Source organism: Colias philodice, chromosome 29 (genome assembly GCF_061535455.1).
Source record: "Colias philodice isolate Cphi_HAF_F1 chromosome 29, ilColPhil1 Martin Lab GWU primary, whole genome shotgun sequence".
NCBI classification, from domain to species: domain Eukaryota; kingdom Metazoa; phylum Arthropoda; class Insecta; order Lepidoptera; family Pieridae; genus Colias; species Colias philodice.
This window is the reverse complement of record NC_143114.1, coordinates 4,524,781-4,539,140: the sequence shown is the minus strand read 5'-3', so window position 1 is coordinate 4,539,140 and position 14,360 is coordinate 4,524,781. Positions and strand designations below refer to the sequence as shown.

Sequence of the window (14,360 nt, the reverse complement as noted above, 5' to 3'; positions counted from 1 at the left end):
TCTTGGATCGTTGATATGGAAAATAGACGGATCGACGCGGAGCAGAAGCTGGTAGATGCAATGATGATAATTGCAGAGGCTAGGAGGGACGAGTTAGATGTATCGCGCAGACAGCACTTCTCATTCACATTTAAAATTGTTTTATTTGAAAATATATCATTTGTTTTTACTAATATAGTTATTATATATATATGTTTAATTTGAGCGCATGATGTTTTTAGTGCCTTGCATGGAATCACGACCCACTGAAGGCAGTATTGAGAACAGTGAATCAAACCAAGATGACGCTAATACATCAGACTCACAATCATACCCGCAACGGAAACGTAGAACTAAACAAAGCGACTGTGATGAACAAATAATAAAAGCGCTTCAAGCTAATGAACATGACGATAAGAAAAATTTTTTTGTTAATCTTTTTTTTTTATTTGTCTAAACTTAAGATGTAAATTAACTGTAATGTAAGTACTAATTATCTGCCTTGTTTGTTTTCATAACCGTTTTGTTTTTATTTTCTTAAAAAAAGTTTTTGCATGTGGTGTTAGCCTTTAAGTAGCTGTTGCATTTATATAAGTTATTTTGTGTTCTTGTTTCTGTATGTTTGTGTTGTAAACAACTGTTGGCTGACCTTAATTAAATAAATAAATAAATTGTTATTTATTACAGAAATGGAAGTTAAAACTAGGTGTCGACACTTAAGGGATGTCTTTCTAAAAGAATTGAAAAATGTTCGTAAGCCTCGCTCTGGAGATGCAGGAAGCACAAATGAACAATATTATTCAGGAAAGTGGACCTATTACCAACATATGTTGTTTTTAAAGGATGTTCAAGAAACTGGAAATAATAATAATGATGCCAGCCTACCATCCACTTCAGGATCAGAGCAGAATCTTCAGTTGCCTGATGAAGATAATTCTACTGCAATGATTAATAGATCCGAGACTTTTGTATCGTCTGATGACGAACCACTGTACGCAGTACAAATACACAGAGCTCGAGTGCTTTGTCAACTGAAGCTTTGGATAGTGGATTAGAAAGTGGATCCCAAAAAAGAAAACGTAAAGAAAATCAATCTTTAACCGAATATCAGCGTCGAATGATCCAAATCGAAGATAAAATTAAAGCGTTTAAGGAGAAAGAAAAAGAAGTTCAGGATGAAGATCTACTATTTTTGAAATAGCTAGCTCCATATTTTAAATATATGAATCCAGTGCAAAAATTAAGGTTAAGTAAAATACAGAATACCATAGCAGACGAAATTTCTCAGAGCTATGCCATCACCCCCTTCAAACTCTTCATCTACTGTGTCAATGTCAATCATACCCTCACCTGTGCACGCATCCTCACATCCATCCATGGCACCACCAACAAACACAACAATTCTACGAATCATTTAATGCTGAATCTTTTTCTTATAAAAGAATGTGTGATTATTCATTTTTTTTTATACCGTAATAGTTGTTGTACGGAATTTGGCTGACTTAAGAAGGTTTTTATATACTGTGTTGCACATTAAACCGACATAATGACTACCTATATGAAAGAAAAATAAAAAAGATAATAAATACATATGTACAATGTTTGTCTTTCATTTAAATGTACGCACACATAATAATAATAAAAAACTTACCTGATTGTTAATACCAATCATTCTTCCACACTTATGGGTTTTTTAAAGTTGGTCACTCTATAATTACAATCGCTACGTATTCCATTGCAGATGTAGTCAAATGTTTCTTTTGACATAGTAAGGTAGGCCACGCAGCTATTAAGTAGGTCTAGCTGACGCTCTTCTCTTTTGCAAAAATAACTTAAATTAGATATATGATTTATGAATACTCTGCAACTGTTAAATTTATAATAATGATCAACGACGCTATAAGCCTGGCTATAAGAAATCTCTCTGTGCTGTTAATATTCAAAATTGTAGTACATTTCTTAAAAGTTGTGAAGAATATTTATCTAAATTGAAATTTTTAGATGGTAAGTTCGTTTTTTCAGTTAAACTAGTTTTATCGGCTTTATATTTTCTTCAAAAAGTGCGATACATATGTACAATGATTTAGTTTTGAAAGGGATAAGATATGTTCCTGTTCATAAAATCAGCCAGGATCATCTCGAAATGTTTTTTGGTCAAATGACGGCTAGAGGGGGTTACAATGACAACCCGAACGTTGTGTAGTTACGCACTGCATTAAAAACTACAACAAATGTAGTCAATGCTTTGAATTACACCACTCCAACTTTCCAAAAAAATATTATGCAGGTCTAGGATATTGAAGAGGATCTAATCAACCTATTTGTAGAGGATGTTATTTTAGATTTTTAGACGAATACACAAAGGAAGTCATCATTTACATAGCGGGATTCATTCGTGATTAAGAATATTAACTGTTCTGTATGTCAATGGGTTTTATTGAGAGAAAAGGAAAAATTATTTTCATCTTTGATCAAATTAATTATCTCTCACTTTATTAATTATCACTTATCTCTCACAAGACGTAAAGTGATAACGAATTTGTACAGTGCGGTACAGTTTTGCCTAGTTTTTCCTCTATATTACTATACTCTTTGGCCTAGTTCATAAATCATTGTATTAATTTAAAATATAACACAATAAATCATCGTTTCGGATTGATCCCTCCTTTTGGACGGCCTTACATGGAGTATCAGTTATTGACATTAAAATGGAAACGGGAATACCAAGAAAATAAGAACGTAACGAATTGTGTCCTCTCTTCTATTGAAGTTTGTGATGAAGATATTTATCCAAATATAAAGACATTTTTATAAATACTTGCAACACTTCCCATAAGCGGGGCGACTTCCGAAAGATCGTTTTTCACACTAAGACGGGTTAAAACTTGGTTAAGGGCGAATATGATGGAAGAAAGGCTCACAGGTTAAGCTCTCCTTAACATACACCAAGATATAACCCCAGATATATCTAAAATTATCTACAGATTCGCTGTTGGTGAAAGGAGTTTATATAAACAAATGTGTGTATGTCAAATACCTATCTGTCATTGTATAATTTTTCTCTTCCGCCTTTACCCTTTGTGCTACGCATATCGTCTAATAAAGTATCTCAAGTTTATTTATCAATCTTTACTTTTTCCTGCCTAAAACCCATCAGGTTATGGGCCCAGAACTTTATCCTTGCTCTGTATATAATTATTTTTGAGTTTCGGCAGAATAGAAGTAATTTTACAAATAAATTAAAACGCCGGTCCGTACATGTAAAAATGGCGACAATGGTAATGGTTCATGTAAATAGAAATAGACGGCAACCATATACTTATGAAAGTAGATATAGATGTACTATGTAGATAGATACCAGATAATTATGAAAGTAGATAGTGAAAGGAAATAAGATTATAGGCAACATTTGACAGATTTCTAAAAATGCCTCTTTTACCTGCAGCACGCGCTGCTTTTGGTTGCCGCCGGCAATAAGATAGAATAGATTCGGCCGGATAGAAATAAAGCATCTATCAATTTAATAAAAAATGAACTCCTCATTTATTTTAATTTCAATTTTAATTGTGATAAGGCATATGAAGTTTTTAAAAACGATTGTAAATTAGTAAGTTGTGGGAGAAGCTCCAAAAAATTAAAGACTTATCTATACAATATACATGCCGCCGAAACGACTTAAAGATGATGAAGATTGTGGTGAACCATCGCCGCGTATTTCCTTCAATGACTTGGAGAAATCAATGACGCCATTTTCAGGTGATGATGCTTATGACATCGAAACTTTTATAAAGGATTTTGAAGATGTTTCCTCTAATGCAATGGGGCGAAATAGAAAAACTCATATTTTCGAAGCGGCTTCTCACAGGAACCGCCAAGGTTTTTTTTTACGATCACTAAAGCCTTGATCACACCTAACGAGAAGAGTGGCGAGAGAGTATTGATTAATAAAACGCCTCTGGGTCACGAAGGCGGCCACAGATATCCAACAATACTGAGCGCAGTGAAGCTACAGCAGTAGTTTCACAGAGTATCCAAGGAGTCTATAAAAGAAAGGAAACTGTTGAGGAGCTCAAGGAGCAGTTATTGACGGAGGAGATAGATTTTAAAAGGAAATTATATAATTTTCAATTACAAGTAGCTGCAAAAGAGGTGGAAATTAAAACTGCAGTTTTAGACCAAATAAAAGGTAATTGTCTATTTATTACAATATACAGGGTGTAAGGGAGACCTGGTCACATCACTTCAGTGTGGATAGGTGACATCCTCACATGAAATTTGGTATCGTTTCTTTTTCTTAACGCTTTTCTTAATTCTTGCACTCTAAATATTTAAAAAAATACGACTATTTTAATTGTAACTTTACAATTTTAGTCATATTTTTTCAAAACACGTCTGTACTCGATTGTATTTCACCGATTTTGATGATTTTTTTTTTAATTTTGTTGCTTAATCAATGTACTTGCAGATTAAAAGGAATGTATTCCCTAGTTTATTACCTGATATTTTAATACTTGAATTTAAAAAATAATAAAAAATACTTGCAATTTTAGTAAAATGCAATTTATTTCAAAAAAAGACCCATACAACTGCATGTTTTTTTAATCTTATCTAATTCCTCGTCATTTTTACTTTAATATACCATTTATTTCATAATTGTTATAGTGTTATAGTTTTAAAATTGTGACTGCACAAAAGTAACTACTTTTTTTCTAAGGAACTTTTTTAACCTGTTACACGACCCTGCATTGTTATTGTTTAAACGGGGGATGTGGCAGTACTTCTTTTTCTTCTTTTCGATGCTCACAGTTTGTTTCAGTATCAGTTACTCGTACTTGATTGTTATTTTTTCTGTTTTGAGTTGTTCTGTGTGAGATAATGGCTAGTCCGTTTAATTTGACCGAGATGGCAGACATGTATTTATTATACGGCTACTGTAATTGTTCGGCGAGAGCTGCGCGTCATAAATATCAGCGACTGTACCCAAATCGTCGTTTACCATCCGCGCGCATGATCCAGTCTGTAAACCGAAAATTTCGGGATAGAACACTTTTCAGAAATATGAATTTGGATCATCCTGGAGTACGGATTTCGCCACGTATGGAAGAAAGGATTCTGGATCTAGTGAATCATAACCCAAACATAAGCACGAGGAGAGCGGCACGGATTCTTGGCATCAGCCATTGGACAGTATGGAAAGTATTCAAATCGCACCAATTGCATCCTTATCATTATCAGCCAGTACAAGGATTAATTCTGCAGAACTTATCTTCAAGATATTAATTTGCAAACGTTTTAATGGAGCGTGCATTAAACAATCCTCTCTTTCTAAAGAGCATACTTTAGACAGACGAAGCGATGTTTACGAGAGATGGTGTGTTCAATTGTCACAATGCCCACGTGGTGTCTGAGCAGAACCCGAAAGCGATCAGAGTTGAGTCATCTCAACACAGGTTTCACTTAAATGTGTGGGCAGGGGTAATAGGAAACTGTTTAGTTGGCCTTCACTTCCTGGAAGGCACGCTTCACGTCGAAAGATATTTGAACTTTTTACAAAATCATTTACTAGGCTACCTGAACGAAGTGCCATTGTTGTACTTACAAGGCATGTTTTTTATGCACGACGGAGCTCCGCCACATGCCACTCTTTCCGTGCGAGAGTATTTAAATACTTACTTCCCGAGGCGATGGAATGGGCGATATGGACATATCCAGTGGCCCCCAAGATCAACCGACAAGACTCCAATGGACTTTTTTTGTGTGGGGTACAATGAAAAACTACGTTTACAGTGTCGAAATTCAAATCGACTTGACTCTAGAAGTATTGATCTCTGATGCAGCAAAAACCATACAAAATACATTCTTAAAAGTTTTTGGACCTAATGCCAAAATAATAATGTGTTGGGCAAATGCAAAAAAAAAAAAAAATATCCAAAAACCAGTTGAAAAGAGTGGAAAAATCACAGCACAAGCAAATATTATCTAATATAGACGCTTTGCAGTGTTCATCGTCTTCCGATGTCATATTTGTTATTATTTACATTTTGTAAATAAATGTGAGTTAACATATACAAATCTTTCTCTTTATTATATTAGTGTAGATAAATTAATTGACTAAATATGAATAAAATGTAATATTTGTAATTTGTTGCGAATTATAAAAGTTTCAATTTTAGTAAATATGTCCAATCGCCCAAGTTATGCTCAGTTAGAAGGTTTGGTGGAGTTTCTCGAACAAAACCCGGGCATAGTGTTTCGGACAACGCACGGTAAATTGGAAACAAAGAGAAAATGGGAAACATTAGAGATTTCATTGAATTGTCTTGGAGGAGCAATTAAAAATGGACAAGGCTGGGCTAAGGTAATACTTGTTACTTTAAATATCTAGTATCAATTAAATAATTTCATTAAAATTCAAACATGAAGCAAGTCTCAAAGTCGAGCCTCAGATATTTTGAACAATTTAGATAAACTGCATTTAAATCATTAACAATAAGATAAAAATGCATTTGTTTTCATTATTGGGCTGAGAAGAAATGTGCTTTAAAAAAACATTGTGCAGATCTCTCGGCTTCAATGACACGTACTGGGGGAGGGACAGACAACCTAGCAGTGTTGTCTGCCCTAGACAATAGATTAGTGACAGTAATGGGGGGACAAGAATTTGCGACGCGTTATACAAGATTCACTCAATCGGTAATATAAAATATGTACAATATTTTAATAGAAATTTACATTACATTACATTTAGAAGTCTCAATATTTCATAAATTTTATAATATTCTTTTCTTCTTTTCAGTCTGCACCAGTAGTGGAAAACATTTTAATACCAGAAAGTGCGGAAATGGATATTTCCACAATTACTACGTCACGCAATGAAGCAGTACAAGAATGTTCGTGTGTGAAACGAAGTCCGCGCGTCATTTACAGATTAAATCTAATTTTGTTATCTGTACTTATAAACGTATAGCTCGCGCTTTACTTTTTTCCTTGTGTTCACTTTTCAATATGGCTGTCGATTGTGATACGAATATACGATGTGATTTAGTAACTGCGTTTTAATTCTCTGCCCAACAAAGAATTACCCACGAGTAAATATTTGTACAAAAGTTTAGGAATTTTAAAATATTTCAAATATGCTCCATAAACCCATCAGTCACTCAACCTAGGGATTTTTTGTTACAGCTCGAACATGTAACACTTCACTATTTTATTGACTTTTTTCTAAGCATAAATAATTTGTAACATGATGTTTCAAGTGCTGATTTTACATTTTTTATGTTTATATTTCAGTACCTGCGCCTGCGACGCCACTTCAAAGTACCCTTCGGGTCTCAGCACACATATGGGATCGGAAAGGGATCGTCACCGTATCGCCTCGAGCCGTTCAGAATGGTTTGTATTAAACTCCCTACTGCAACGCACACTAATCGGAATAATAACGTAATCGCCTCGCCTCGGAACAGGCTCCGAACTTGAATTCCCGCGCTTACGGCTCATCGTCCCCGCGCTTACGTTTCTCCGTCCCCGCGCTTACGTCTCTCCGTACCCGAGCTCACATCTCTTTGTCCACCCTTTCCCCTTTCCCCTCCCGCGACTTGCCTGCTAAAGGCGCCGCCATTCGCAAGGAGTATTTCATTCGTGTTGCGCGTATGTTTTATTTAAAATTTTAAGTTCGATTCAAACACAAAATAACGATGCAAAGGGAGAAACTTATTGAAGAAGTGAGAAAATATCCATATTTATATGACTTAAGTGATGCTAAATACAGCAATACTATAAAAAAGGACGAGGCTTGGAAACAAATAAGTATTACTTTAAAGCAATCTGGTAAGTACCTACTCCTATTTAATTATTTATTTAATGTTTTTCGCGTATGTAGGTATGTATGGGAAATAAAACAGTTGTGATTAATATAATTATAATGAAAAATTTAACTGGAATATCCATTAAGAATTAACATTAATATTTAAAGCTAAAAGCTACTGCCATGGAACTCGTCCGGTAGAAGTTTGAAAATATGTTTTGAACTTTTCACGTACATTAAAAGCGGTAGCCATATGGGCACCACTAATACTTGGTAATTGACTTAACAATCGGTCTTCGCCGAATTCAACTGTAATGTCCTGTTCTGTTCTGTTCGGTTCCTGTAAATTCATCTCAATGTTATATGTCCTCATCATATTGTGTAAAATGCAAGTTGTTAATACCACTTTATCTACAAACTTTGGATGCAATTTAATATTTTTGTTGTAAATCGCAAATTTTTGATATAAAATTCCAAAAGCGTTTTCAACTACCCTTCTAGCTCGTGATAAGCGGTAATTATATTGCCGTTCAGGATCTGATAGTCTCCGTGTATTTGAGCGAGGATATGGTCTTAATAAATATGTCTTCAATGGAAATGCCTCGTCTCCCACAAATACATGTGGCATTGCATGATTAGTTCCTGGTAATGGTTTGTCACATGGAATATTGAATGTGTTTCTTTCAAGTGCCTTTCCAAATGTAGATGATGAATAGATTCCGCCATCGCTGTTTTTTCCATAGGCTCCTACATCAACCGCTATGAATCTGTATTCAGGATCAACTATAGCTAACAAAACAATAGAAAATGTTTTTTTATAGTTAAAAAACAACGATCCACTATTGGGAGGTGCAATTATATTTACATGTTTGCCGTCAATGGCGCCTATGCAATTCGGAAAGTTCTATTTATTTTTAAATCCTTCTTCGATTCCTTGCCATGTGGCTGTAGTTGGTTGAGGTATATGAATTGGCATTAATTTATTTATTATTGCATTGCACACATCTATTACTATCAAACGAATAGTTGATTCTCCTAAACGGAAGCTCGATGATAAATTAGTAAATGTAGATCCAGTTATAAAGTACCTGCAACAATAAATGTATATTTAATATACGTTTTATAATACGTGTATATGTTTATGTGAATGTGTGTGTACGTACTCCCTTTCACACATACATGTGTAACTACATGCGCTTGATATAGTTAACCATGATTTATTTTATTTCAGAATCTGAGTGCAAGAAAACTTGGTTAAATCTTAGAGAGTCTCACCGACGAGCTATGAAGAAGCGTAAAACTAAAAGTGGTCAGGCAGCCCCGACGACGAAAAAGTGGACCTTTGAAGATGAAATGAGTTTTTTAGTACCTCATTACAAAGAAAGAAATACGATCTCTTCGGTTGATGATGATGACGGTTCAGATATTAGCAGTTTCTTGGGTAATGATGATTCACAGAACTCAATAAACATAATTCAGTCTCCAGAAAACTTACAAGCGGAAACTACTCCACTTTCGCCGCGTCCTGAGTCTTCTGCATCTTCAGTTGCATCCAAAATTTCAAAAAAAAAAAAACTTAATATTGAAAAAAATTCAGCGTCACAAACTTTAATGAAATATTTATTAAATCACAACGAAACCAAAAAAGAAGATGAGATAGATACATTTTTTAAGAGCATTGCGGCAACGGTTAAAAAATTTTCAGAATATAACCAAGCTGTTATGAAAAGTAAAATATATAATGCAGTTTCGGAAATGGAGTTAAAAGAAATCGCAGAGAAACAAAGCTATTATAGTTATCGCAACCCTTACATTCCCCAAAGAGAAGATGACATGCCTCGAGGTTATACCACTCTAAATAACATTAGCCACGAGATACAATCAACATCTGGCGCTTCAAACATTCATGATTTTAATATTTCAAACTTAGAAGAAAATGGCGCGTCAAATGCTGACGATCTTGATACTTCAAACAATCTTTAATTTATACAATGATTGTATTTTTGTTGTGGCGCTATTTTTGTTTAATTGCCATAATTTTTGGATTTAATAATATAGTTTTGTATAATAAAAAAATATGTGATTTATGGGTATTTTTTTTTACCTAAACTACAAAAAAGTTGCATTTACTAAAATACTTTACGCAATCACACAAAATATATACACACATACACCAGACATAAAACGTACATCCCCTGTGCACACCTGATCGCAAATGAGGGTTGCGTTCCAAAAGAAATATTTTTTATCGACAGAGGATAAAAATTAATCTATCTTGTAGTTTCGGAACCGAGTATTTTTTTTGTACACTTAAAAAAAAGAACAATAGAGATAATACAAACATTAAAATTATAGTACAAATATTTATGTAGACCAGATTAAAAATTCCAAAATCAAATGCAATTTCTCACCTTAACGTTACAGCTAGTTTTTCTTCGGGCGATATTGTTTCTCTGAATGTTGTATTCTTCTTCCTTATACATTCATCTATAGACTGCAATATGTTATAAAAGAGATATTTCGGCATATGAAAATAAATATAAAATTTCTCTTCATCATCCATCAAATGTTTTTTTATAGTCCGAAATTCCCCTTCAGTACTCCTTGCTTTATTCATACTGTGTACCCAATATCTTTTTCTTTTTTTCTTGCTATTTTCTTTTTCCTCTTCATCAAGTGCTATGGCTATGATAGCCAACTCACGTATTGTAAACCAAGACATAACCGTGCGCTACACTTAACGTTTGGATTCAAACTGATCTGGTGCCAACCAGGTCAGCCAGGGGCCGGCGAGGCGTAAGCGCGGTGTCGCCTAGCCGTAGCCGAGTTGACGTACAGGCGCTGCTGATACGCTTTCGTTATGTGCATACGGTAGGTTGACGCCTGGTTGACAGCGAGGCGAAAGGCGTTACGGTTACGATCCCTTTCCGATCCCATATGTGTGCTGAGACCCTTCCACAGCGACCCCGCCGACGCCGGTCCTCAATACAGAGAACGGTGGATATTGATATGCAGCAGATGACGGATATCGAAGCGCGGCGGGTTGAAGCCGAAAAAATTACAGCGCAAGCATCAACTAATTTGTCAGAGAATGTTATCAATATTGGAAATGCTAGGTTGTCAATTGCTAATGCAATTTCAGAAGTTGCCAGAAAAATGCCCAGTCCATAACCACAGTATTACCATATTTCCTACAGTAGTGCGACGAATGTACTTGTGCAGAGAAACGGAGGGGAACTGGCGGGGGTCGGGCGACGCGGGCCGCGTAAAGCAAACACGCTTAGTTTGCTTTACCTAGCGCGAAAGGATGACGCAGTCGTATTTTTTGTGTAATAATTTTATTATACATAGGTACTTACATATTCTATTATGGCGTGCACAAACTGTTCCGTTTACGGATGTAAATCTACATTGAAATCCCAGAAGGAAACAATATTTCAGAAAGATTGTATTAATTGTATCTGTTGAATTAAAATGAAAGCTATGTATATGTTGTCCTCATTATTTTCTAATCAGATTGTACATCCCAATGCGAATGCATTACTTAGTTAAATGTTATAATATACAATTAAGAACATCCAAAAATAAAGTGTCCACGTAAATAATATTTAGCAGTGTAATATCTGTAATTATATATTTATGAACAAATAATTACATCAGATTTAATAATCGCAATTATTTTGAATGTACATATGAATAAATGATTTCATCATAATATTAATAATCACAATTGTTTTATTTCCCATTTGTTGCAACCCTAGCGTATTTTCGTGTGGCAGCGTAAGTACCTACGCTGGCGGCGGCATCGCGCGACATCAAAGGCGATTCCTTACTGTAGGAAATAATATTGTAATACTGTGCCATAACTTTCACCGAGATTATATGTATACGTTGAAATTATTTTTTTTATTATTCTTTTTTAATTTGTCATTCTATTTAAATTGTTAATTTGTCTTATATTAGTAGAAAGTATAGAAATAAATACTATGTTAAATAAAAAAAGTTTATTCATTTCATTCATCATCACATGTCAAAACTTAGATTAACTTAAAGAATTAGAAAGACGTAGAATGGCTAGAAGAAAAAAACATTAAACTATTAAACAAAATCCAGAATTATATGCTCCTGAGCAAGAAAAAAAACGACAATATCACTTAAAAGCGAAGGATAATAAAAAAAATTCCGGAAGATATACTAATTTGTGTGAAACATGATTTTAAAATAGTTGCCGATGCAGAGGAATTGGTTTTCAGGGACAAGTCTAAACCACAATATGTATTACAATTATCTCAAGAAAGCGCGTCGCCCATAATTGGTGTAAATTCAAATGATTTTGATGCGCAACCTCCAAATCAAATAACAACCTCTCTTTCCTTTTTGAGGACAGCAACACATCCTCTTCCCAGTGGAGTGGATGCTTATGGGCGGCTTGTTTCGCTTAACACCAGGCGACGCGTCTACTCGTTTGCTATCCTATAGCATAAAAAAAAAACAACACCAACTTCAACAAACGTGAATCCAAATAATATTAACACACGGGAAGAGATTGGTCTTGATCTTGACGATAACGCATTAAATGCTTTTTAAAATTCTATTCAACAAAAACAAAATAACCAATGAATGATGGGAATAATAAGAATCCAAGCACAAAGAAAAATGGAAGATGATGATTAAGAACAGTTTTACTAGAGTTTAAGATTTGTATCTATATATCAAATACAAGGCAGGCGAAGATAAGAAATAATACCCAAACTTCACCTTTTACACTTACATCGTTTTCCTATCATTTGTAGTATGTGTTGTGTGTTATTAAGTTTTGATAGTCCTTATTTGTAGTCGCAGATAAAACAAAGAGTTTTTTTTTTTATTTTTTACTAAAAATACTCCACAATATGTGAGAAAGAATGAAAAAGGTATCAAAAGCCAGGCGAAGTTGACGACGGCACCGAAAAGAAACGAACAGGTTCAGGAGCCGACCAAATATACGTATCAAAATTATGGTACTATTCTCAACTTGAATTTTTAAGTGCCGATAAAATTAATACCGCGAGTGAAGCAAAGTTATTCTGTGTGTATTGCAAAGGTCGAGGTCATACGCGTGATTTGTGCCCAAAGAAAGACTCTAAAGTATCGTCTAGTAATAATAAGTCTAGCCTTGTTTGTTATGGTTGTGGTGAAAAAGGGTATGTACGAACAAATTGTCCAACATGCAAAAATAATGTATCGAGTTTGACTTGTAATGTTACTAGTTCGAATGAACCACATCCTCAACGTAATGTATTTTATTCACTAACTACGACACAAGACTGTTTTAATGTTGGTAGTACGTCGAATAATATCATCACGCAAGACCGCCCTATTTTAAATATTGAAATTTTAGGTTATTGTAGTTCAGCGCTTTACCTTTTGTAGAACCACCACACAATTTTGTCGTCCATTATTTGCACAGGTCCAAATTCAACTGAGGTACTTGTCCGATTTAATACTGTATATTATATCCGATTTTATTTTATTATTGAGATATAGTGTTGTGTGAAGTATTATGTATAATGTAATTTATAATTTAAGATATTTGCACGCTCAACTACGAGCAGAATGTCTAAGAACCTATAAAATTTGTACCTCAGCTATGTAACTACATTCAGCAAATAAAGACAATTTAAATTTGATCCGGTGTAATGTGAACTCTGCCCGGTATCCGGTTTCCGGCAGATCGACCGGGATAGTGGGAACCCGGCGACGCACGTGTTACCAACTTTAATATGTATTAAAAATCTTTTAGACATCGATCATATTTCTTGACAAGAAGTGGACTTGCATTGAGGTTGGATCGTTTTCGTGCATTGTTCACGCAGTTCGACTTTGAAATCCAACCTCGATGGAAGCCGAAATTGACTTTATTTCCATGATAGCTACGTTCCTAAAAATTACTTGACAAAGATAAGTATGAAATTGCAAGTGTTAAGTCCGAAACTCAAGTCATTGCGGTCCTAGTAACGAAATTAATTTAAGATTGTCTATGATAAAAATTGTAAATTTCGATGACTCATATTTTAAATGGCTCGAGTTTCAAGACACTTTTGAATCGTTCATTCATAACAACGAGCTGTTACACCGTCCAATATTGCTGACTTGGGCTATAAACCCCACCGGCCTATATCGCGGTGTCAGCAATATTGTATGTATATAACGCGTTGATTTTTTAGTTTACGGGCTTCTCTCTTAATGGTCGCATAACCACCTAAGCTACGGTTTCACCGGCTTAGCCTGAGAGGAGCACCAGTAACAGTAACCGCGCGGGGTGCTTTTGTTGCTTTAATTGGCTCTAGTAAAATAGGTTTTCTAAAAAAGAAAATTATGGCACTTAATATACAGGATGTCTCATGAGTACCCAACTATTTCAAAAGTGTGTCTAGACTAGCCAGCGCTACAGAGGGGAGCGGGGAGTGCGGCATTAGCTAGCGCGTTCCGAGGATTTTTGAAGAGAACGAGAAAAGTGAAAGAGAACATGTCGTTATTAGTAACAAATGACCTCTAACAAACAATTACCCAATTACCTGATGACACCGTATCAGAA

At 34.9% G+C, this 14,360-nt stretch overlaps 1 protein-coding gene and 1 long non-coding RNA gene across 2 annotated transcripts in view; both read left to right on the top strand.

Annotated features, from left to right (window-relative positions):
* The window catches only part of LOC149475928 (uncharacterized), a 147,295-nt gene that overhangs the window by 113,804 nt on the left and 19,131 nt on the right, over nucleotides 1-14,360 (top strand). The window lies entirely within an intron of this gene.
* Nucleotides 7,598-12,693, top strand: LOC149475931 (uncharacterized). The gene is made up of 4 exons (XM_089712467.1): nucleotides 7,598-7,806; nucleotides 9,015-9,763; nucleotides 11,945-12,141; nucleotides 12,274-12,693. The coding sequence occupies exons 1-4, from the start codon at nucleotides 7,674-7,676 to the stop codon at nucleotides 12,368-12,370; spliced, it is 1,176 nt and encodes a 391-aa protein (XP_089568593.1). The 5' UTR covers nucleotides 7,598-7,673; the 3' UTR covers nucleotides 12,371-12,693.

Coding starts and splice junctions, on each gene's coding strand:
- LOC149475931 (XM_089712467.1), top strand. CDS start 7,674: ATGCAAAGGGAGAAACTTATTGAAGAAGTGAGAAAATATCCATATTTA. Junction 7,807..9,014: donor TATTACTTTAAAGCAATCTG/GTAAGTACCTAC, acceptor ATTTTATTTCAG/AATCTGAGTGCAAGAAAACT. Junction 9,764..11,944: donor TTGATACTTCAAACAATCTT/TAATTTATACAA, acceptor ATCACTTAAAAG/CGAAGGATAATAAAAAAAAT.